Source organism: Neoarius graeffei, chromosome 28 (genome assembly GCF_027579695.1).
Source record: "Neoarius graeffei isolate fNeoGra1 chromosome 28, fNeoGra1.pri, whole genome shotgun sequence".
In the NCBI taxonomy this organism is placed as follows: domain Eukaryota; kingdom Metazoa; phylum Chordata; class Actinopteri; order Siluriformes; family Ariidae; genus Neoarius; species Neoarius graeffei.
Window position 1 is genome coordinate 9954135 of NC_083596.1, and position 25175 is coordinate 9979309.

Sequence of the window (25175 nt, forward strand, 5' to 3'; positions counted from 1 at the left end):
TGAATAAAAGTTGTGCTTTCTTTCTTCTGGGCAGCACGGTCGGCTCACAGCAAGAAGGTTCCGGGTTTGAACCCAGCGGCCGGCAAGGGCCTTTCTGTGTGGAGTTTGTATGTTCTCCCCGTGTCTGCGTGGGTTTCCTCTGGGTGTTAGTTAAACACAACAACCAGAACAACTTCCTATGATGTTTGACAAGAAATAACACATTATTATACAAGTACATGGGCACCGCCAAGGGGGGGGGGGAAGGTCAGAACAATTCTAGGGGCCCAGCACTGCCATGGGGCCCTTTAAGGGGCTGATAATATGCTTTTAATGATTTTAATAAGACTTTTGAAATAACAACAATGCAATATTCCATCTGGTAAAATGAGCTAATTGAACAAGGTTGTCTATTTCTTGAGTTCTTCAACATATTGTCATTTAACCCTCCCCCTTTTGCGAAATGGTACGGTCCAGTTCTGGTAGAAGCGCGATGCGTTAAATCTGTGTGCTGATCAGTGCAACGCTACTTGCTGCTGTGTTGCGGTGCAGCAGCCAGCCAGCCAGCAGTGGAGTGCGTACAGTCTATGATCGCTAAATATGAAGAGTGGCTGTCAAAAACATAAAGAAAGGCAGCTGAAAGCTGAGAAGGACCGGAGAGGCAGGCAACTGGTCACTCAGTTTTTCCCAAAGAAAGGTAGCTATCGCTCACATGTGTGTTCAAAATATTAGCGAATGGTAAATGAACAGTATGAACGTGGTTGGATTAGCCTATCAAGAGAACACTTTTACAGTTTGTACAGTGACATTTTTTTCCATTTTAATAACTGAACTGACTTGTGTGATAAACAAGATGAAATATTACGTTATGCTGGTGCTAATAACTAGTGCTAATAACCAGTTTAATAATTAATGGGGTGCCCTAAATATGCACAGATTCAGCCTCAGGGGGACCTCCGCCCTACCAAACCACTGAACAACCCTTTGGAGAAGGAGGTAAGCAGCAATACAACCCATAAATGCTTTAGGATTGCTGCTTTTGTTGAAAGTTGGGGGGCCCAAAATTCTAATCTTTCATGGGGCCCAAAATTTCTGGTGGCACCCCTGTACAAGTACACTGTATTACTCCAACAGGTGTCCCTCAAGGTTGCATTCTACGTTAGGTTAACGTGGGGCGGCCTTGGGCTGAAGTGCCCTTGAGCGAGGTACCGAACCCCTGACTGCTCCCTGGGCGCTGTAGTGTGGCTGCCCACTGCTCTGTGTGTGTGTTCACTGCTTCAGATGGGTTAAATGCAGAGGATGAATTGAAGTGTGTGTGTGTGTGTGACAAATAAAGGTTTCTTCTTCTTCTTCATTAACAAACAAAAAGTACCCAAATTTATCAAAACAATTAATCAATTTCCTCGAGAGCAATGTGCGGGATGTATTTCCCAATAAAACATTCGTATTTCTATAATAAGTGTGTGTGTGTGTGTGTGTGAGAGAGAGAGAGAGAGAAAGAGAGAGACTGTAACACGGAATGGTTTTAAATGGTTGCTATGACGATGAGGCTGCAACCAACACGGATAGTGCAGATCAAGGAGGCGGGGCGATTTCTGGTGACGGACAACCATTTCAACGAATGGCTTGACGTTGTATGTTTATTTGACAGTTGAGCTGTCCAATCATATTTTAAGATAGCTTGACACGAGCGTCTGTCTTGACCAATCACAGCTTACGACAAACGGTTGTGTAAATATGCACTGAAATCAGGATAGAACGCATAGCTCGGTTTTTTGGTAAAAAATATCGGAGTGACGAGTGGCGCCGTGAGTAGGTTTGTAACTGTTTTTACAGGCAGGAGTGTGTGGTTGAGAATATATATTTAACAGTTGATAATAAATCAGAAGAACGCGGGCCGAGTGTAAAGGGAAGGCGGTGTCCATCGACATTAATTAGCTCGCGTAAGAAAATGTGTAGCTTTTCCGGTTAGCTCGTGTCTTAGCATGCTAAGCTCGCTATAAACTGGAGTGGTTGTGTGGGCTTTTTTGTTTATTTGTTTGTTTTTTCTTCGCTCGTTAGCAAGAACGAGTTAATTAACGACTGCACGTCTTGTTGTCAGGGCAACCGGACACCTGCTTTTCATTTATGCGTTTAATAGGATAAATACTTTCCACATATTATTATAACGCTGGTTTTGTACGTGTAGCTAACATGCTAATGTGAGTGAAGGCTTTTCCGCAAGCCATTTTGTGATTTTCTGTTTCCGCAGCGAGCGACACTGACTTTGAGAACATATTTTTTTCCTTAGAAATAAATCCGCATACAGACAGAAGGAATGAAATGAACTCGTTAATTTGATAAGCTAATTTTTATTCGAATTAGCTTGGTAGGGCTAATGCTCTCAGCAGGTGACCTTAATGCTAATGCTAACGCTAATACACACACGCACCATTTTGAAGAACAGTCGGCCTTGTTGCTCGTGTTTTATAACCACTTGTTGTTTTAATATATCTTTTTGTTCATGAGTGATGCAGTGTGAGGATTTGTCTCTGAATGTAACTAACAAAGTTTTTTTTTTTTTTTTTCCTCTGAACATATTTTGATTAAGATTTCAGAATCAGAACCAGAATGAGATCGGAATCAGTTCAGGTGTACATAACTGTTTTGCAGTGTATAAATAAGTGTCCTGTAATCCTAAAGTTCATCAGCTCAGATCCTACACTGACATCCACTCAGATACCAAACACCTGTTGCTATGTCAGTTGTGGTCCGTTCATTGTATTTGGGACATTCCACCGAATGGGTGCCATTTGCTTGTTGTACCGCTCCTAAATTAAACTTAATTTGTTATATATTTCAACACTGATTATAATAAAACACCATATTTAACTATTCAAAATGTGTATTGGTCAACCTTAGGCTATGTCTCATCTCATTATCTCTAGCCGCTTTATCCTTCTACAGGGTCGCAGGCAAGCTGGAGCCTATCCCAGCTGACTACGGGCGAAAGGCGGGGTACACCCTGGACAAGTCGCCAGGTCATCACAGGGCTGACACATAGACACAGACAACCACTCACATTCACACCTACGGTCAATTTAGAGCCACCAGTTAACCTAATCTGCATGTCTTTGGACTGTGGGGGAAACCGGAGCACCCGGAGGAAACCCACGCGGACGCGGGGAGAACATGCAAACTCCACACAGAAGGGCCCTCGCCGGCCACGGGGCTCGAACCCAGGACCTTCTTGCTGTGAGGCGACAGCGCTAACCACTACACCACCGTGCTGCCCCCTTAGGCTATGTTTGTTTGTTTGTTTTTATTTATTTATTTTACAAGGTTTGGAAGTCAAAGATGGCTGCATACTCTTTTTATATATGAGTAACAGGACTGAAAGTTAGGGCCTCTGCATGCTCTTGCGACAAGGCTTTCGCAGATAGCTTTTCGCAGACAGTTGTAATTTATCGTTGAGCGGGGAGTAATAGGCGTGCGCGGTGTTATTCACCGCCACAACGCAAGGGGGTGCGAAATCGCTAGGAGTAGTTGGTGGGTGTGGTTAGTGGAGTGTTTATCCTCCGGTTACTTATAATGACTAGAACTGGAGTCGTATAGATGTACGTACTTCCTCACTTCCTCGATCAACCGCTCTTCATGCTGCTCCATCTTCGCTCGTGTTTTTAAAAATGGTGGTTGTGAAAACAAACCAAACCGGGAAAGTAGGGAAGCGGAAGTGCGTGTACAGCGGATGTAGAGTGGACCAATCAGAGCCCTGTTGTCTGCGAGGCTTCTGTGGTGGTCACAATTTTTGGGAGGTGCGCGCAGAGTGTCTGCGAAGGTGGGGGGCTACACAGATGCCATCTGCGAGGACTGGGTTGTCAGCATAAATTGGTCTTAACAGGACTGAGTTTTTAGCCTAGGATTAGCTAATACATGGAATTAAGCCACATGGTGTCATTGCTAATAGCATGACCACACTTGGCACATTCTAGTGGTTTACCAAAAATCTATATTTTTAAAATAAACATATCATCTAAGAAATAATTTAAGTAACAGGACAGTATGTTGACATTGACCTTATCAGTCAAAGTTTAAAAAAAATCATCAAATATACAGAAAAGTAAATGAGAGAACTAACTTTTGGTCTTCCCATGGCCTTCAGAAGACACAACTGATGTAACTTCCTGTTGAGCATGTGATTTATGGAATGTTCCAAATTTGTCATGTTTGGGTAACAGGACTGAGTGAAAACCCAGGGACACGACTAAAATGTGTATTTTAACTAAGATTATTGTGGATTTCTTATGAAAAAAATATATTTAAACCATGGATAGGATATGGAGTCACACAACAGTGCAAAAGAAATACTGTTTCTGAAGGATTTTAATCATAATATTTCATAGTTAAGTATAAAGTTAGTGCGGGGACAGGTAACACATGCTATTTTTCAGTGTTTTAGGTAGTTTTTATTAATCCTTACAATTATATATCTTAAATTTGAAATCAGATCAATGTGCAGGACATTCTGCGTAATAAGGAAATGTATTTTTTTTAAAGTACATTTTTATGTGCATTTATACATATAATTTTCTAGGGACGGAAATGGCACCGATTCGGTGGAATGGCTCATAATCTTCTGTCAACACACACACTACATGTAATACATCACTGGGTCACAACTCGGTCTGATCCTGATCCATCTCTGTGCTGATGCTGTGTGTCAGATCCTCAGCTGAACTGTCCTTTCTGTCTCGTAGCGTTTTCCCACGGAGAGGAGCGCCCTTTCCTATTTTCTCCTTGATAGAAGACAATGGAGACAGAAATTGAGCAGCAGGACGAAGAGACCACATTCAGCAACACTGACACTAACGGTAAGGTTTGGTTTTCAGGTTGCTGTCGATTTGCACTTCAGAGAGGGTGGAGTTTTTGTCCAAGGTGGACAGGATGACTAGATTTTCAAATCACATTTTATTTGTCACGTACACAATCATGAATAGTACGATATGCAGTGAAATGCTTCGTGCAATGCTCCATAAGTAGCAAAGAGAGTTTAAAAAAAAAAAGTCAAATAGACTAAAAAAGAAAAAATGCACCGAGAGGCTCTGGTTGAAATTATGGCTTCTCTGAGGTGACTGGTATAGGACTAATATCTAAAAGATGCAGCTCTGAAGAAAACAGTCCCAGTCACTGAAGAGAATCCATAATTTCAACCGGAACCTCTCAGTGCTTGGTATATTAGATTTATATCCCTCATCAAAAATTCCAAACAAAATCCTCATCATCTGAGACTGAATCTCGGTATAAACTCACTGGAGGCAGCCATGTTTGTTGTTTGTCGGCACGACCTTCGACCTGCGCATGTGCAGTGTACCATGCTTTCGCCTGCCTCGCTAAGTATGCGTAAATCTACACACGCAGAAGTGTTCGCGGAGCCACAGCTGTGACTCGAGTCGGCCGGATAGCTTGAAATTGTGATGTCAGTTCATACCATGACTGACTGACTCAGACCATTTTTTTTTTTTTATCTCATGAGATACATTGCTTAATCAATTGTGGAGCTATTTTATGTCATGTGAGCCATCCTTGGCCAATCCCTGCATGGGAATTTTTTGATGAGGGCTATAAAATGCAGAATATATAAATATGTATTGCACTAAAAATATGCACTTGCAATTGAACGAAGAGGTGAAAGAGATTGGTGGGGGGAGAAATGAGGGTGAAGTGGTGACGAGACCTAATTATTGTCCTGGGTAAGAACCCGAATGGCCTGAGGGAAGAAGCTCCTCCTCGTTCTCTCTGTATTGGCCTTAAAGGAACAGTCCACCGTATTTCCATAATGAAATATGCTCTTATCTGAATTGAGACGAGCTGCTCCGTACCTCTCCGAGCTTTGCGCGACCTCCCAGTCAGTCAGACGCGCTGTCACTCCTGTTAGCAATGTAGCTAGGCTCAGTATGGCCAACGGTATTTTTTGGGGCTGTAGTTAGATGCGACCAAACTCTTCCGCGTTTTTCTTGTTTACATAGGTTTATATGACCAGTGACATGAAACAAGTTCAGTTACACAAATTGAAACGTAGCGATTTTCTATGCTATGGAAAGTCCGCACTATAATGACAGGCGTACTAACACCTTCTGCGCGCTTCGGCAGCGCATTGATACGGAGCTCAGATATCAATGCGCTGTCGAAGCGCGCAGAAGGTGTTAGTACGCCTGTCATTATAGTGCGGACTTTCCATAGCATAGAAAATCGCTACGTTTCAATTTGTGTAACTGAACTTGTTTCATGTCACTGGTCATATAAACCTATGTAAACAGGAAAAACGCGGAAGAGTTTGGTCGCATCTAACTACAGCCCCAAAAAATACCGTTGGCCATACTGAGCCTAGCTACATTGCTAACAGGAGTGACAGCGCGTCTGACTGACTGGGAGGTCGCGCAAAGCTCGGAGAGGTACGGAGCAGCTCGTCTCAATTCAGATAAGAGCATATTTCATTATGGAAATACGGTGGACTGTTCCTTTAAAGGGCTCCTGACAGCAGAATTATGCTCTAAAATAGGTTTCTGTAATAAAACTACAAACACCACTGATCACTTTCATGATAGAACTAACCACCAACAGAACGAAATCAGTAGATTTGTCTTTGTGCGAAGTTGCGTCAATCTGGCCAAGCGCTAAGCCGTTGTCAGTGGCTGCCATATTTGCCATGACGTTGCATGCAGAATGACTGCTCGGCCTTCAAGGCAGCTATGGCCGACGAAACAGAGCGATTTTCTGACCAGTCTTCAGAAACTGGGGCCCTTTTTGAGGTTGACACTGGACATGTCGGATTACATGAAGACGAAGCAGTGGGTGGCGTTTTGCCTTATCATTTTGAGCCGTATCTGGACGATTTGCCTGCAGAAGGCGAGATTTCCGACTCTGACGCAGACGACGACGGGCCCAACGCAGAGGACGTCGTGATCCCAGCTGACATCGGGAGGCTCCAAAACACTGAATAGTAATATAATAATAATAATAATAATAATAGATCTAGTCCTCTGGGGGGGGGCATGCGGACAATATTACCGCACTGATTTCCTTTTAAAAAAACATGCTCTCTTGAAAGTTCATGGTCTTTTAGATTTGGGCCGTTTTCTCACATTTTTATTTGATAAGAATAAAAACTTCTATGAACTGATGAAATTCAATTGCATGTTAGGCCTATAAGGTCCAGCCAACACGGTATTGCAGCGGAACTGTGGCAGAACTTTGAATCATGAACAAATTCACCTATTGCTCTTATTTATTAGTAAATATCTCATTACAAGATGGAGAGCTACACTGAAAAATCATCAATCAACAACTTATCAAACAAGTGTCACATGTCTGTCAGAGGCCCACCTGTCATTGGGAGTCCACATGTCCCGTGTCCGGCGCACTTTGTTTTGCCCACTCTTCACGTCTGATGGGATCCTTGGGAAAGGTATACAGACTATACCCGGCTTCCGTGGTGTTTGAGCAAAATCCAGCCACACAACAAGCAGGCATGTTCACCAAAATAAACGACTCAGACGCAAAAATATTCACTTGCAAAGCACTGGCGAACAACGGGAAGTTGAGAAAATGTCTGTCAGTGGTTCTGCATGTGACGTCATATCCGCCTTCTTCCTCGGCCGTGGGTTGGCTCGCTACGATATCGATTTATCTGCGTGGCGGACCATTCAAAACGATGTGTGTTACTATTCTGTCGCGCGATGTGTGAAGTAAATGTCATTTTATTCAACTCAATATGGCTGAAATTAACAATTGAACATATTTTTTGCTGTCAGGAGCCCTTTAAGGGTCCTTCGTTATCTTCCGGTGTAAATAGATTTTGTATCGTCGTTCATTCATTCACTTTCTATACCGCTTATCCATTCTGGGTCACTGGGTGAGCTGGAACCGATCCCAGCTGACACGGTCACCAGTCTCTCACAGGGCTGGCACAGACAGACAGCCATTCATGCACTCGTTCATACCTGTGGGCACTTGAGTAGCCAGTTGACCTAATCTACGCTACCAGCCACTTTCTTGTTTTAACTGAAAGTGTGTAGCTGCATGTGAAAGTAGTATAATACAGTAAGAGCTACAATACTCAAGCATGATTATTTAGGTGAATAGGCTATTTTATTTCATAAGTGAAATATTTAAACTTGAGGGAAATCTGTCATGCGCATGCACACGCATACAACTGTGAACTGATGGAAATTTTGTTTGACAAGTTGGGCAGATTTAAAGAAAACCACCAACCATTCATGATTATCTTTTCTCCACTACTTCTCGTTAAAAAAAAAAAAAAAAAAGTTTTTCGACGTTCATGTCTTTGGCCTATGTCTCCTGGGAGGTTTTCTCTGCAGACCTCTAAACCCCTACGATGTAATGTTTTGTTTGCTGCAACGCTAGCCCAGACTGCTTGACCTGAGGCCGTTCTCTTTAACCGTCAGTCGCTGGTTAGGGTTTTATGCTCAAGTTGCCATGTTGAATCAGTCTTCTTGTTTCGCTCAGAGACCGTCTCCTCATTAAAGCGTCCGAGTGGAACCAGCAGACTCGTGATTCAGTTTGTGTTGTGGAATGTCTGAAGTAGTTCTGTTACAACTGCTTTATTTCTGTGTGTATGTACTACTATTATTTACCCACCACTGTGTGACTGGTAGGTTGAACAAGTTCACCCGCGTTTGGTGGGTCGTGGGTGTTCATTTCCAACACTGATTTGGATTGTGGAAGGAAACTTGAATGGTATGGAATTTAACTAGCCCGAGTTAACAACACTGATGTGGGATCAGATAAGAGTATTTTGCATTACTTTTGTCAACTACTCTACCGGTTTTCTTTATCGGCTTATAAATAATCTAATGCTTTCCATTTAGGCAAAACAAAAGCCACTTTGGCATTTGACCTTAAACTTCCAACAGCAGGGAAAACCTGTCCTATAAACCTGCACTGACTTGGCACACCAGGGATTTAGGAATGAACCGATTTTCTGTTTAATATAACCAAAGTAAGTATTTCGTAAACATGAACAGTGTTTGGAAATAATAGCTAGTTTTTGCGTCATCCAGTTGATGTTTCACTGTTAACAGGTAAACGCCCTGCTGAGGACATGGATGAGGAACAAGCCTTCAAACGTTCCCGTAACACAGACGAGATGGTGGAGCTGAGAGTGCTGCTACAGAGCAAAGTGAGTCTAATGGCCCTTTTCCACTACCCCTTTTCAGCTCACTTCAGCCCGACATGGCTCGCGTTTCGACTACCTCCGAGCAGCACGACTCAGCTCGCTTCAGCCCTACTCAGCACCCAAAACTCGCACGGCTTTGGAGTGGGGCTGAAGCGAGCCAAACCGAGCCGAGTGGGGCTAGGGGCGTGAGGAGACACTCCCCTGTGCACTGATTGGTGAGGAGGAGTGTCCTCACACGCCCCGCGAGCACGCTGGGATCTGTAAACACCATAAACCTGGAAAAAGAATTACGAGAATTTCTGGAGCCTTATGCGCCTCGCCTCATCTATACGCTCTTGCCAGTATCTGTTGGCGTTGTCGGTGACAACAAGCCACAGCACCAAGACCAGCAACACTAACGACTCCATGTCCTCCATGTTTATTGTTTACTATCCGGGTCGTGAGACTACCGCTTAAAAGCTCACTGATGTCACTGTTTGCGCCGCCTAACGACATCACGTGACGTCCACCCACTTTCGCTAACTCCATCCAATGTGTCCACCCACTTCTAGCCAGCACGGTTCAGCGCGGTTGTAGTCGAAATGCAACTCCAACAGCCCCACTCAGCTCGACTCAGCCGCGTTGGTAGTGGAAAAGCGGCATTACTGTCATGTAAACGTTATCTGGGTGTGACTTTTTTTTGAGGGTCAATAAATGCCTAAAAAACTGGATTAATGATAATAATAGGAGAAATCTTGTTAAAAATCACTGTGACTAGAGGCACAAATTAAGAAAATGAGTAAATCAGCATTATTTAAATATTAATGGTGTTGAATGAAAAATGCAATTTATAGACCCTTTTTTGTGTGTGGGTTCTATTTATTTATTTATTTATTTATTTTAAAGAATGCAGGTGCAGTGATCGGAAAAGGTGGCAAGAACATTAAAGCGCTCCGGACAGACGTGAGTGTGTTTTTTGCTTTCAGAAAAGCCACTTGATAAATTTTCTGTAAAAGCCGGGTGGGAGTTGCCTTCAGATCATCAACGATCATGATTTCCAGTTTTTTGTTGCCCAACATTTTTTATTTTATTTTTTTAAATTTTTATTTATTTATTTATTTTTTAAAACACTAATCATCTGGATTTGATCTCAAACGAAAGCACCAATTGATTCTACTTAAATCTCATGACTGAATCCTAATAACGTAGCTGGATGTGTAAGGGTGCTAATCACTTTGCATGCTACTTGACCCTAAACGGGAAATCTTGCTGTCCGTAGATGGCACAGTGATGCACACTACCTATAGGTTAGCTCATTTGGACAGACTCTCTCATGCGCTCTGATGAATGGAGCCTGATTGTGGGGTTTTGACATTGCAGTAATAAAGTACTCAATCTTAAGTCCTTCAGAGCATTCTGTCTTGCTCTCCCCGATAGGGATGTCATGGCGGGCTATCCATTCTGTGCCAAAGCCCTAAAACAGATGTCTAGACTCTTGAGCTGACCCATAGTCTTTAATTTCTTAATTAACTTCTGTATTGGTTCTGTATCTAAACTGTCTTCAGATCTGTCCAGAGCTGTTTCTTGTGCACTCGTTGCCAAGACTCTTCAAACAAAAAATTTTTTTTGAACAGTATAGTGAATATAGCCTTGTATTCAATTAAAATGTATTCCTTCTCCCCCTTTTCCCTCTCCTTTACTTTTTTTTTGTTGTTTTTTGTTTTTGGCCACTTTCCTCTGTTGCCCATGTTCTGGATCGACATGTCCCTCCTGCGTTGCCCACCTTGACGTTGGCCCAACCTCCGCCCCTGAACGCCCGCCCACCTGACACCCCGGTTGGCCCCATAATCGTGCCCCTCCCTAAACGGGCACCTTACTTGACAACATGTGATTGAATGCCCTTGCCCAATGCCAACCTCCACGACCAATGCAGTACAATGCCAGTGTATCAGTCCCAGACAGCAGTGGCCCAGAGCGGTATGTCCCACCAGTTATTGCCTCACTGCCTGATTAGAACAGAGAACACATGTCTTTGATAACCTTCTGTTTCATATTAACATTTTTATACACATAGTATCGCCCCTTTTTAAGCAACATGTATTGTACCATTTGGTTTTTTCTGTCTTCTCCCCTTCCCCCAACACCTCATTCAGTATTTATTTGGGACCTTTTTTCTTTGAGATGTTTTATGAAGTTGGTGTTACGACACAAAGAAAACACAGGGAGAACTTTCCCTACTCAGTTTGAATGGAAAGAACACTGCTTGAAGTGTTATTTATCTTTGGTGTTGTTGTTGCTGTTCCTTGCTCTGGTATCAACTATTAATTGTTTAAAAAAAAAAAAAGCCACATCTCATTTCTGTCTGTCTTTGTTGCCCACCATTTCACTGTTCTCAGCATCACTGTCTGACTGCTGCTGTCTCACTTTCCCTCTCTGTCTTGTCTTTGATTTGTCCTGTACTGCATCTCGTTCCTGGGTTTTCTTTTTTTTTTTTTTTTCTCCTCCAAGCCAGACAACAGGCTTCTCCTCTGTCGCCCTGCTCCAGCTCTACACATCACCTTGTGGTCTCCACTTGCGGTTTCCCTTTTTGCTTTTGCATTTCATTTTGGGCTGACTTTTTTCCCCCCTTTTTAAATCATTTTCTCTCAAATGTTTTATATATAATCTCTCGCTCGTCTTTCCTGGCATAATCATAACCAAAAAGCCTGTTAAGTTTCTTTTTTTTTTACCCCCTGCTTCTCTCAGTATCCTCTCAATGGTGGGGTGTATAAAATAAAACAAGTAGCTTTCTGTCATGGCCTGTTGCTCGCCTCCTCAGGCTTGATGTCGTTGTTTGTTGAATGTGCAAGGGTCAAATGCATGTCAGTGACTCGTATTTCAGTCCATTGTGGGAGACCTAAACATGTGTTCAGGGTTTTTTTTTTTAATTTATTTACTTTTTTTTTTTTTTTAAGTTCATGTTTTTGTTTTTTTAAATGTTTACTCTCAAAGTTCAGAGCTATTTTTTTTAATTATATTGCAGTGACTCTGAATGTAAATTTCAGTGCCTGCTTGTTTTTGCTCTTGTTTTTCTATGCTTTTGTTTGGCCGGTGCAGCATCCTGAGCGTGAGTGCAGATATCGAGACAATCGGAGAGATTCTTCTGAAGATCATCCCTACTCTTGAGGAGGTAAGGTCTGAGCTTGGAAGATGATCTAGATGAGACAGTAGAAATTCATACAGACATTAGGTAAAAAGTAAAGTCAGGTTAACGAGCTAGGCGTGTGCACATGCATGCTGGATAATTTTCAGTGGTGTTTTTTGCAAGACTTGGACTCATTCTCGTTCTGTTTGGCAGTACCAGCACTACAATGGTATAGACTTTGATTGCGAGCTGCGCCTGCTGATTCATCAGAGTTTGGCAGGAGGCATTATTGGTGTCAAAGGGGCCAAGATTAAGGAACTGAGAGAGGTAAGCAAAGCGCTTTTATTCAGTGAATTGTGCATGTCCCAGATCACGGTTATTCAACTTGCGTTTCTGAAGGTTTATTTGCTTTATAAAGGTCCAGATAAACAGCTAGCGTGACTGAATGGGGACAATGGTTACCTTTTAATGCTGGACCATTAATTATTAATTTGTAGCCAAAAATAAGGCTCAAAAAGTCAAATTTGATGATGTCAACTTAAAAGGTTCTTTTTTTTTTTTCCACACACACTACACTCTTCCTCAGCGTCTTTTTTTATTTTTATTCCAACTCTGTCTGCTAGAATACGACTATGTTCAGACTGCACCCTGAAACGACCCATATCCGATTTTTTTTTGCCCATATGCGACCTGTATCCGATTTGTTATTGACAATCTGAACGACACAGATCCGATTTTTTTTTTCACATGCGACCCAGGCCGCTTGGATATGTGGTCCTAATTCCGATGCATATCCGTTATTTTCACATGCGACTGCAGTCTGACCGGACAGGTCGCATTCATGCGACCTACACGTCATCAACAAGAGACAAACGTCACTATTCTGCATTGGCTAATCCCGACTCTTTGGTGGAAAACAACAACAATACCAGGTTATTGTGTGAGTTCCGCTGCCGCCACAAAAACCACATCGCCAGGTCTCGCCTCATCTCCATGCTTTACTTGCAAACTTGAAGAGTGCGCTTTTTTTTTGTTTACGTATTACGTAGATGTGCTTATTACGTGTCAATTTGCGCATGTGGGACACTTTTGGGTCGTTTTCCGTTCATATTGGAGATCGCGTACAAGTCTCATATAATTGGTAATGTGAACGGCCTAACAAAAAAATCGGATTTCACAACAAATCGGATATGGGTCGTTTCAGGTTGCAGTCTGAACGTAGTGTACTACTTTGTTTTATATCAAATGGAGGAAGTAAGCATGTTCTTTAAATTATTAATTACCAATTAATGATCTGGTTTGAGCCAAATGCATTTCTGAAAGTGTTTAAAGGACTAACAGCAGGGCTTGATATTAATAGTCGTCTGACTTTCCGGGACAATTAAACTTTTAGTCTGGACAAGTCAAATTCGCATCTGCCTGTTCGACAGGACGAGCTGAATATTTGTTGAAAATCATTTTTTTAATTAATTTAAATAGTAATTATTCCAGAGTCAAATCAGTAAAGTTTTAACAAACCTAGTTCAATCCCCTCGGTGATCTGGCTGTGTTATTGTTTACGAACTTCCGAGGAAGCCAATTACAGCAGGTGCACGTGTAAAAATAACCACATCATAATATCTAATTATAGATTATTAGACTCATCGAAATTGGAGAAATGTCAATCGAATAGCTCAGTAAAATAAATGTGGTGAATCTTCATTTCATTCGGACAGTCATTGTATTTTTCTTTTGTATGGTTGACGTTAACCATCACGAATGTCGTAAAATATTTCATGCGAGTTTTATGACCGTGCCAAACTCACTCACAGTTTTTCATTCACAACGTGATTCATTCCCCCTTATGTCCAACGTGTTTTCTTTCGATTTCATTTCTTTAAATTAATTTATACTTAATTTTGCTGGATTAATCAAGATTTAACTTTATTTCCTCCCGAAGCTTTGAATTTGGCCGAGTTTAACTCTTAAAACAGGTTATGGGTTATAACAACATGCACTATAGTGAGGCACTGGTTAGTTTTTATTGAGAAATTGTACATCATTAAAGCATATTGATTATCATAACTATACATGCTTTTTGGTAAACTTTGTGAACCACTTTCCTTTCATTGAATGAGTAAATACATAGTAGTAGATGAGTAGCATGCTATAGATGCACAATGGTGTAACATAGGGGAAAAAAATTAAAAATTCAGGTTTTGATTTTATGTACTGAAATAACTATTAGGCACAATTTTTACAATATCTACATAAGTTGTTTTTACCCATTTTAACCTTGAAATCAGCATTTTAATGATTACCCATAATGCATTGTTTATCGCGCTAAAACAAGCAAAAACGTCAGACAGTGGAAATACTACCTTTTACTACCTTCACGTGCCATCTTTCTCGATCGCACGTGCCTAGAAGCGTACCTTCTAGAACATTCCTGGGTGGTCACGGACTGTCACGTAGCCTAGTTCGGTTGTGAAAGTCGCTAGGATGGAGTATTTTCGCGAGTTTAGTGGCAAACTTTTGCGCCGCAATTTCTCTATTATTGAAATTTGTAACCTGAAACCCTACAAGAAATGTTTCATAATGTTTGGGATTTTGAAAAATGCTTCTAACAAGTTTATTTCGCTGTATTTTTCCGTGAAACTCGGCATAAATCATCCTTAAGTGATGAGCGTGACATTATTTTGGTATGGGTCACGGAGTTAGTTGGAAGCGGGTGAAATGAGAGTTTCTCAACTACAGCAGCACTTCTCACCATAGATGGCTGGCGTGTTTCACAGCGTTTGGGATTTACTAAATCAACTAAATCTCTAGATCTACTGAAGCTACGAGGATATAAATCACCAGGATTCTAATTTACTGGGTGAGAAGTATTATATATTTTTTGAAAGGTTTATTCGTGCTACAAGTCCATGAAAGTTGGAATTGTTCCTGAAGGGGTTAGTTAGATTTTGGTAGCGTGATGCGCACAACAAGCAAAAGAAAAAAAATTTTTCTTCCGAATTTCCTTGCTTTATCAAAATTATTTTTTGATACATTTAAAGGTCCCATGGCATGGTGGTTTGTTGATGCTTTAAACGGGCTCGTGGAGGTTTCCGGATGTTATATCCGCAGCCTTTCTCGAAATGAACCCTCGGCACGTAGATATAGCCTCCTGGGAGAAAGCCCCATTTCAGCGCTTTTCCCAGTGCGTCGTTTTGCTAATGAGAAGCATGGAGGCGGGGAAGGGTAGAGGATGGGGGCGGGTTTATCATTTATCATTAATATTCATGACATGTAAACGTGTTACCTCTGATTGGCTAACAGCACTGTGACGCTACCTCCAGTGGGTCAGAACAAGCGGATGTGGGTGTCTTACTATGGCGAGAGAGAAGGAACAAACCGCGAAGGGAAAAATACCGCGTGCTGACGTCATTAAGATGCGACGCGAGGAAATAAAATAAATTCAACAAATGTTTGGGTTTTTACTGAACAAACAAATAAAATGAACGAGTGACTTAAAAAAAAGAATGTGGGTGTCTTTGTAAAAACTGTTTTGATTGGCTATTATAACAGAGCATGCTGCATGCTTTTTGGTTTTGTAGCGCAGAGTACCTGGCTAACTGCAGGAAGTGGTTAGCTGCACAGCTAATGTAGCCATTGCAAGGCTAACGTGGCACCGATTTTAAAACATGGCAAAACGACTTAACAGTTATACACTTACTTGTTCGGTGTTTGTGGCTGATGCGGCAGGGATGCTTGGTACGGACCCAGGCTTCAGTAACAGTTGATGTGCAAAACCTTCCCTGTACTGTCCCAAGTTGTGGAAACATTCATCAGGAAAATGCTTCCGACAAACATGCACCGTCTTAGGTAGACTCTACGGTGTATTATTGGAGTAAATAAAATTAAGCCACTGCGTCTTCAGGGGCTCTCCCGTCGGCAGTAAAAACAGACTCTTTTCTGTGTTGTCACATCCATGTACAGCGCAATTTCCATGTTTCGCTCGCTTAGGTGACGCCATGTTGTGTCCTCCTTCTATGGTTTCCTCACTACAACTGGGCGGGCAATCCATACGGTGGGTGGGAATCCAGAGGGGGGGGCGTGGGGATCATCTCCCTTGCTGACGTAGTAAAGGGAAGAGTTTATCAACGCGCCGTTTTGACGCGCCATTCTCAAATGTTGGGCATAGTTTGGTTTACACATTATGAAATTTCTAGCCACTGGGGTGACTTAAGAAGGTCAGAGGAACTCATTTTAATGTTAAACCTCAGAAAGTGAAAATTTCATGCCATGGGACCTTTAAAAGACTGTGTTTTATAATATTTAAGCGGTTTTTTTTATTATAGAGAATATTTGATCAAAACTTTCAAAACAGAATTCAAAGTGATTTTTCACGGGTGTAAATGTTACGCGTGATGTTCATAATTACGTTAAATTTTAAGAACTAAAATTCTGTTAAAAATTCGAGATTTGTGCTATCATTCTGGGGTTTTGCTGAATAATACTTTAGGGAGTTCTCTTACGATGCTGAAAATTCAATGAGTTTTGGTGAAATTCTAGAAAAGTTATTTACATTTTAACACGCCTGATAGCGATTGTGCTCACACAGCGTGCTACTCATAAGTAATAAAGTTATGGTCAGGATGAGTGAAAAATCTTGCTGCTTGTCTGACTGGACAAGTGGGTTAAAAAGTTACTGTCGAGCCCTGAACAGCCAATATTTCAAAATGAAACAAACCTTGCCATTGTCCATAGTACAAGTACAATGAAATGCAGTTTTGCATTTAACCAAAAAGTGCAAATTGTAGAATAAGGCCATGTGAGTTATGTACAGATGGAGTTAATTGAATATTATAGAGGAGAACAAGTACAGATATTGTTTGATAATGTGCACAACCATGTGAGGTGGGGCAGCGAGACCCTGAGGTAGACAGTAATGTATTGATAACTGTAATAAAATATGTACAGAAGTAACCTCTCAGTGTAACACTTTGCACGAGGAAAAAATCCTTCTTGCCAGAATAACACCACCGAGTGTTCGATAATGCTTGATAAGAGGACTTGAGATTTACTCGAGCTTAATATCTTTAGGTGTATTGAGGTCTGTGATGTACTATTCGAGACCGGTAGCTGTAGCGTGAAAGTGAGACGTGTAGATAATGGGTGAGAAATCACCTGGGGGGAAAAGAAACATTTGAGAACTGTAACAGTAGAGCGAAATGTAACTGTATGGCATTAATTTGGATTTCCGCATCACAGTACACTGTCATACAATACAACAGTCAATGAAAATCAATACCGGTAGCTCTGATTGGATTTGATATTAACTCTGTTTCTTTACTCTCCGCTATCTTGCGTCTCAGAATACCCAGACGACCATTAAACTCTTCCAAGAGTGCTGCCCGCATTCGACGGACCGTGTGGTTTTAGTGGGAGGAAAACCTCAGAGAGTGGTGGAGTGCATTAAGGTCATCCTAGAACTGACGTCAGAGGTAGAGTTACATGTTCCCACTGATTTGATTTTGTAATTTGATGCAAGAGGCAAGTTGGAAATCAGACCTTCTCTCTCGTTTCCATCCTGCTTAGGCTCCTATTAAAGGCCGTGCTCAGCCCTACGACCCGAATTTCTACGATGAGACCTACGACTACGGCGGCTTCACCATGATGTTTGAGGAGAGAGGGCGACGACCCATGGGAGGATTCCCCATGCGTGGGCGCAGCAGTTTTGATCGTATGCCCCCCAGCCGTGGCGGACGCCCCATGCCCCCCTCTAGGCGCGACTATGATGATATGAGTCCCCGCCGCGGCCCGCCCCCGCCTCCGTTAGGGAGAGGGGGCCGAGGCGGGAGCCGCGCTCGAAATCTGCCTCTTCCTCCTCCACCTCCTCCCAGAGGAGGGTAAATAAACGAACCTTATTCTTTAAACTATAAGTCAGAGATTGTTGTTCTAATTAACTTTTGAGAATTTGGTTCCTCTCCAACCTGAACGTTCTGTATTTTGTCCCGGGTCTAAGGGTACATTTATCCCTCCTCAGTTTAGATTTGCCACTATTTTGAGTCGAACCACTTCCTTTTCTGTTTTATTTTTTCCCTGCTTTGATGGTTTTATCGTTTTGCAGAGGCGACCGGTTTTCCCACCATCACGGCAGTATAGATGATAGACCGAGGTAAGTTATTTTGTGGATGACAAAGCGTGAATTGGTGGCTGTTTTATTCCTTCTAGACTAGTTCATAACTGGTCATAAGTATAGTCACACAAAAAAAAAAAGTCACAAAGCTAAAAGTAACTCCTAAAATGTACAATTTAAGAAACGTTAATAAAAAGCTTCGTGTCGAAGACTTCTTGGTTAGTATTTTAGTACTAAAAGCAGGGCTTTGAACCAGAATTTTTTTTCCTATTGGTTCGTTCCGAACAGAAACGGAATTTTAACGTTTCCGGTTTTGGGTTCCACCATTAAATAGACGTTCCCGAACCGGTTAGAACAGAAAAAAATTTCGTTCCCGGAACGGTTAATTACGTTCCCTGTCAGCTGTTTAACAAATGGCTATAAAATTATGTCTCTGTCTCATCCAGCTTAAGCCAAATGTAGGCTAATTCTATTACAACCTTCATTAAATAAGACAAGAAATAATTCAAAACAGTTATTTCAAATGTTGGCGATTTGGATTCTCAGTATGTCTTCCCATCTACACAAACAGAAAAAGTGCCAAAAATGAAAGATAATTCGTTTAGTGTGTTACCAAAGGCTAATCAGGCCCTATGCATTGATAGGCTAACAGAGGTTAACGTCATTTAATGTTCGCGAGCCTCTCATTAACGTGGACAAATATATTGATATCGTGTTTGAAATTGACGTTTTTGAATAACGATAGACTGCAATATTTACCTCTTATTTAAGATGTGGAGACGTGATAGTAGTCCACCCTCCCGCTCTCTCCATTCAGTCAGCGAACATCACACAGGAAGTGAACCCCAGCGGGTCATAGAAACTTGCACAGGAGAAGAATGACTTTTTTTATTTGTAGGCTACGGAAACTTTGAGGAACGAAATAAAAACCGGTATTAACCGGTTACCATTATTTTTAATAAGCGTTTCTGTTCCGGAGCATAAAAAATAATAAAGTTTCTGGTTTCGTTTCTGTTCCATGTGAAATAGAAAAAGTTCCCGGTTTTCGTTTTCGTTCCTTGAACCAGTTCAAAGCCCTGATTAAAAGCAACCTGTCGTGATTTAGTCCAAAGGACTCCCAGATCACTAAGAATGAATCCCAAACTATCCCAACAATTCTGAAATGGCTGCTTGGTTAGTGTAGCAGATCAGCTGGCAATATCTGGTGAATCCTGGATGTGCATCATATTTTGCACATCATGCAGTAGGTTGTTTTGGTTTATCTTAGATATTCACCAACTGCAGCGCTACGTTTACTGGTGCACAGTCGGTTAATTATGAAGGCTATTTAAATTGTTCTTCTAGAAACTCTAAATTAAAAAAAATATATTATTTACCAGCTTAAGGTCGGTCCGTATCGTGAAATACCGTGGCCTCAAGGCTGAGGTCACGGTATTTCACGATATGGACCGACCTTAAGCTGGTAAATAATGTATTTAATTTTTTTCTTTACCAAATTCTAACAGAAAATAAGAGCTCCTGAAAGGGAAGCCATATTTAGAACAAACCTGCTACTTGCTTTCGCTGCGAACGCTGTCGTTATCGCCGTCTATGCTGTAAAAATTAATGCTGTTATACTGAGAAATGTGAAAATAAATGTTGACAGAATATTGCTACTATGTTTGTTGTTGTGAACGAGTGAGTCACCAAAGGTCCATAACTGGGGTCCGGATCGTAGGATTCCGGGCCACTCGCAAGCCAATCAGAGCGCACGATTTGATGGAAACCGGGCCTCGAAAAAAAATTTTTAATAATATTGGCTGATTTTTTTTCGTGGTATATCCGAGATATTTCATTCAGCTAGGATGATCTTGAACGAGTCAATCACGAGTTATAGATTTTACAAAAAGTTAAGAACAGGGGGTTACTTCCCAATAGCCAGTGCTGTTTCTGATCCAATGTACACTATATTGCCAAAAGTATTTGCTCACCCATCCAAATTATCGGAATCAGGTGTTCCAATCACTTCCATGGCCACAGGTGTATAAAATCAAGCACCTAGGCATGCAGACTGTTTTTACAGTTTGGAGCTGGCCCCTTCCTCTTCCAACATGACTGTGCACCAGTGCACAAAGCAAGGTCCATAAAGACATGGATGACAGAGTCTGGTGTGGATGAACTTGACTGGCCTGCACAGAGTCCTGACCTCAACCCGATAGAACACCTTTGGGATGAATTAGAGCGGAGACTGAGAGCCAGGCCTTCTCATCCAGCATCAGGGTGTGACCTCACAAATGCGCTTCTGGAAGAATGGTCAAAAATTCCCATAAACACACTCCTAAACCTTGTGGACAGCCTTCCCGGAAGAGTTGAAGCTGTTCTAGCTGCAAAGGGTGGACTGACGTCATATTGAACCCTATGGATTAGGAATGGGATGTCACTTAAGCTCATATGTGAGTCAAGACAGGTGAGCAAATACTTTTGGCAATATAGTGTACTTCAGTGTTCTGTCAATCCAGTGTACATGTAAAAAGTCAAAAGTTCTGTCAATAAAATGGTCCAACTTCAAAAAGCCTGAATAACAACCCATCTTGTATACAGTCTGTATACAGGTTGAGAGTTAATTTTGGTAGTAGTTAATTATTACATTGCAGTTCAAAATATAAAAGGGCTTTGCTGAAACTGCATGGTATGGGTACGAGTTGTCGATGCGCTTGCACACAGGCCTCAACATTAACTTTTGACACCTTAAATGGCCTCAATTTTTGCCCCCCTTGAATTTCCTTTTGCCTTAATTTTTTTTAAAGATATTTTTTGGGGGCTTTTTTCACCTTTATTGGATAGGACAGTGTAGAGACAGGAAATGAGCAAGAGAGAGACGGGGAGGGATTGGGAAATTACCTCAGGTCGGAATTGAACCCGGGTCCCCAGATTTATGGTATGGCACCTTATCCAACTGAGCCATGACACGCCATGGCTTGGCTTAAAATTTTGTGGTATTTTGACAAGTATTCAAGTACACGGTTCAAGGCAATACTGATTTATATATATATATATATATATATATATATATATATATATATATATAATTTTTTATTTCTGCAACAAAACAAGCCCTGAAAACATGAAACATAAAGCAATATATATGTAAGACTTGCATACGGTACTAATACGTCTTTTTGTATAGAGTTTAGGACACACCACATTGTTTTGCCAATAACAATGACTAGTAATATTGCAAAGATGAATTATAAAACTAAAAACATGATAAATGGGGTGAGTGAGATTTATCTATGGGATAATTCACTATGTAAATGAGAGATATTTACTGTGGAGGGTGTGGTTTGGCTCCGGTTTCCCCCACAGTCCAAAGACATGCAGGTTAGGTTAACTGGTGACTCTAAATTGAGCGTAGGTGTGAATGTGAGTGTGAATGGTTGTCTGTGTCTATGTGTCAGCCCTGTGATGACCTGGCCACTTGTCCAGGGTGTACCCCGCCTTTCACCCGTAGTCAGCTGGGATAGGCTCCAGCTTGCCTGCGACCCTGTAGAACAGGATAAAGCGGCTAGTGATAATGAGATGAGATGGGTGTGCTTTGTTTGAGACACAAAAGCACGTCTTTCCATTCATTGAATGTACAGGGTGGGCCAAAAGTAGGTATATGCTGTTTTATGTACTGATATGTGTAAAGTGTGTACCTACTTTTGGCCCACCCTGTATTTATCACTAGCTTTTTTTAACGTATGTATGTGGACATAATGAAGTCAACCTGGGAAAACGTAGAGGGCACCAGCGACCACTCGTAGTGATGAAAAGCACAAATGTGCACCTGTGCCTGAAGCGAGACAATCAGAATCACCGTTGCAAATTGGGAAGAAAAAAACCAAAATGGCGATCACAAGGGGAGGTGAGGATGCTGGTTAATATGTCTTGTTTTTTTTTTGTAATGTACTCTCTCTCGAAAATAATTTTTGCACTTAAAGAAGCTGACTGTAGGTGCGCCCGAACAGGCTTAACTCGCTAAAATATTTCTGGTCGGGCAAATCAGGCATTCGGGCAATGCCTGGCGTTGAGGCTTGGCGCAGCAGAAAACATTCTCACTGGACCTTTGCATCAGCTCCGACGTGTGACCGTCATGTCTTGACAGCCATGCAATATCTAAACCATACTCAACACTCATTCTCCATTGGGTAGAGTGATGTAATACACATAGGATAAGTAATATGCTAACAATATTGCATGCTATCAAACCAAATGAATGAAACCCGCTAGAAGGGAATAGAACACGTTTTTATTCCATTGACAAAGTGTCCTGTTATGTATAATAATAATAATATCCTTTAACTATTTTGCGATGTGGATTGTAAACTTCCAATGATCGTCATGGTTTACAAATAGGCCCCCCGCCCCCTGTTTTTCTTATGTTTAAAGATGCTCATTACTCTTTTGTGTATTTTATATTTTTGAGGTATAGCTAATAAAGGCCATAGAAAATGTATATAAGTAACTGATCTCAATCTGTTACATACCACATCTGCTTCTGTAACTGAATTCTAATTATTTACCGTTTGCTCTAAGTGACAGAAGAGGAAGACCTGGCGATCGCTACGAAAGCATGGTAAGCTCCCGCCTGTGAAACCCTGTTGTATGACCACGCTTTTGCATGTTGTATGTCAGTGGAAGATGTGCTGTGCAGTTTGTGTGGGGAGGGGGAGAGAGTCTGGAGAGGAAGGACCAGTTCTGGAAACGGGTTTGGAAAACCCGAGTGGAACTGCTCGTTCCGTCTCTGTGAAATGACAGGGTAATGGATGCATATGCTGTGAACTGCTTTGGCCTGCTGTTGCTAGGCAATGGACTTTTTGAATCACTTGTTGCCTTGGTAACCAAGGAGCAGATAGATATGTAGGTGAAAGCCATCACACTCGCCAGTGAACTCGGGGCAAAGCTGCAAGCGCAGAGATTTGTCAAGTGCTTTAGTTTTTCTTCCCCCCCCCCCCCCCCCCCCCTTTTTTTTTTTTTTTTTTAAATATGTGCATGCACGTGCATTTTTGATGCAAGTTGGACTAACGGTCTCTCTCTCTCTCTCTCTGTTTCTCTTTGAATAGAGTGGAGGTGGCTATGGTGAGTCTTGTTCAGTTTTACTGCCATAAGTACAGTCGCTCGCTTGCTCTGTCTCTCTCCTCCTTTCTCACTCGCTCTAGCACACTCTCCCACACACTCAAGGTTACCCCTAATCAAACATGTCAGAGCACTGCTCTCAGTAGCTGTAGTGTTTCCTCGCTTTCTGTTACTCACATCTTTTCGCTTATACCTTTAATATCTTGATGATTTTTTTTTTTTTTCTCCCCCCCCCATTTTTCTTTCCCTTATCTGATCTCTGAAGACAATAACTCTTCTTGGGAACCCTTCCAGTCTGGTAAGTGTCCATCATACCTGTATGTGCAGACTCTGCATGAATAAAATGTAGGCATGAATTAACAACCTAATCCGTTTCTGCAGGCGGACGAGGTTCCTACGGCGACATCGGTGGTCCTGTCATCACAACACAAGTGACTATACCCAAAGACGTGAGTACGCTTTAACCATGACACCCCACACACACACGCTTGCATGCATGTGGCCTAAACATCTTTGTCCTGTGTTAGCTGGCCGGCTCCATCATCGGGAAAGGCGGACAGCGTATTAAGCAGATCCGTCACGAGTCCGGTGCCTCCATCAAAATCGATGAGCCTCTGGAAGGTTCGGAGGATCGCATCATCACCATCACAGGAACGCAGGACCAGATTCAGAATGCCCAGTACCTATTGCAGAACAGGCAAGTTTACCATCATACAGCTAGGCTCCGGGCCTGACAGCAGCGGACTTTTCTCACACACACAATATCTGCTTTTTGTCTCTTTATTTATATGAAACTTTTTGACTCTTAGTTCTTTTTTTTTTTTTTATCAAAGGCAGAGTAATGTGTTTTTTTTTTTTTTTTAAATTGTTTATTGCACATACAAGAACAAAATGGGCTTAACAAATACATGTAGGGGAGTTCTGAAACCTGATGTTTTTTTGAGGGTCTCCCTTTGTTAAAATAAAAATGACAATATTAGGGTCAACTTATATAAAGCATAAAGTAAAAAAAATATGAATACATTGTAAAATAACAATAATGACATCAATTTGCTGAAAAAAATGATAGGGCTAAGCTAAAGATCGACTTACTAAACAAATCTAATATTAAACATGAAAACATCAGTTATGAACAATTTATTGATAAGGATTTGGAAAGATGGATCGGTGTAATTTAGTAGTTGGATTATTCAAGATTTCCTTTATCAGTTGCTTCTTGAAAAGGGGCAGAAATGTCCTGTTTGTAATTGTTTTTTTTTTTTTTTTTAGACTATTCCATACAAAGGGTCCTCTGTACATGAAAGTAAACTGTCGCTGATTTAGATTTGGTTAGAATCGGTCTTAAGTTATTGCACTGCCCTGTGTCGTGTTTGTGGATATCGGAGTTACACTACCGTTCAAAAGTTTGGGGTCACTTTGAAATGTCCTTATTTTTGAAAGAAAAGCACTGTTCTTTTCAACGAAGATGACTTTAAACTAATCAGAAATCCACTCTATACATTGCTAATGTGGTAAATGACTATTCTAGCTGCAAATGTCTGGTTTTTGGTGCAATATCTCCATAGGTGTATAGAGGCCCATTTCCAGCAACTCTCACTCCAGTGTTCTAATGGTACAATGTGTTTGCTCATTGCCTCAGAAGGCTAATGGATGATTAGAAAACCCTTGTACAATCATGTTAGCACAGCTGAAAACAGTTTCTCTCTTTAGAGAAGCTA

The 25175-nt window shown here is 41.5% G+C and overlaps 1 protein-coding gene across 4 annotated transcripts in view; it reads left to right on the top strand.

Annotated features, from left to right (window-relative positions):
- The first annotated feature begins 1702 nt into the window (after window positions 1-1702).
- Window positions 1703-25175, top strand: part of hnrpkl (heterogeneous nuclear ribonucleoprotein K, like) — a 36188-nt gene continuing 12715 nt past the window's right edge. The window contains exons 1-15 of one of the 4 annotated variants that reach the window (XM_060912774.1): window positions 1703-1787; window positions 4716-4829; window positions 9060-9157; window positions 10040-10096; window positions 11067-11110; window positions 12230-12302; window positions 12471-12584; window positions 17597-17725; window positions 17820-18130; window positions 18352-18399; window positions 22918-22957; window positions 23445-23460; window positions 23723-23755; window positions 23839-23906; window positions 23985-24154. In XM_060912774.1, the coding sequence (XP_060768757.1) occupies window positions 4769-4829; window positions 9060-9157; window positions 10040-10096; window positions 11067-11110; window positions 12230-12302; window positions 12471-12584; window positions 17597-17725; window positions 17820-18130; window positions 18352-18399; window positions 22918-22957; window positions 23445-23460; window positions 23723-23755; window positions 23839-23906; window positions 23985-24154 (1262 nt within the window). In that variant the 5' untranslated portion in view covers window positions 1703-1787; window positions 4716-4768. Of the gene's footprint in view, window positions 1796-1948; window positions 2181-4715; window positions 4830-8846; window positions 8978-9059; window positions 9158-10039; window positions 10097-11066; window positions 11111-12229; window positions 12303-12470; window positions 12585-17596; window positions 17726-17819; window positions 18131-18351; window positions 18400-22917; window positions 22958-23444; window positions 23461-23722; window positions 23756-23838; window positions 23907-23984; window positions 24155-25175 lie in introns of those variants that run through there. The other 3 variants (XM_060912773.1, XM_060912772.1, XM_060912775.1) reach the window with 3 other exon arrangements.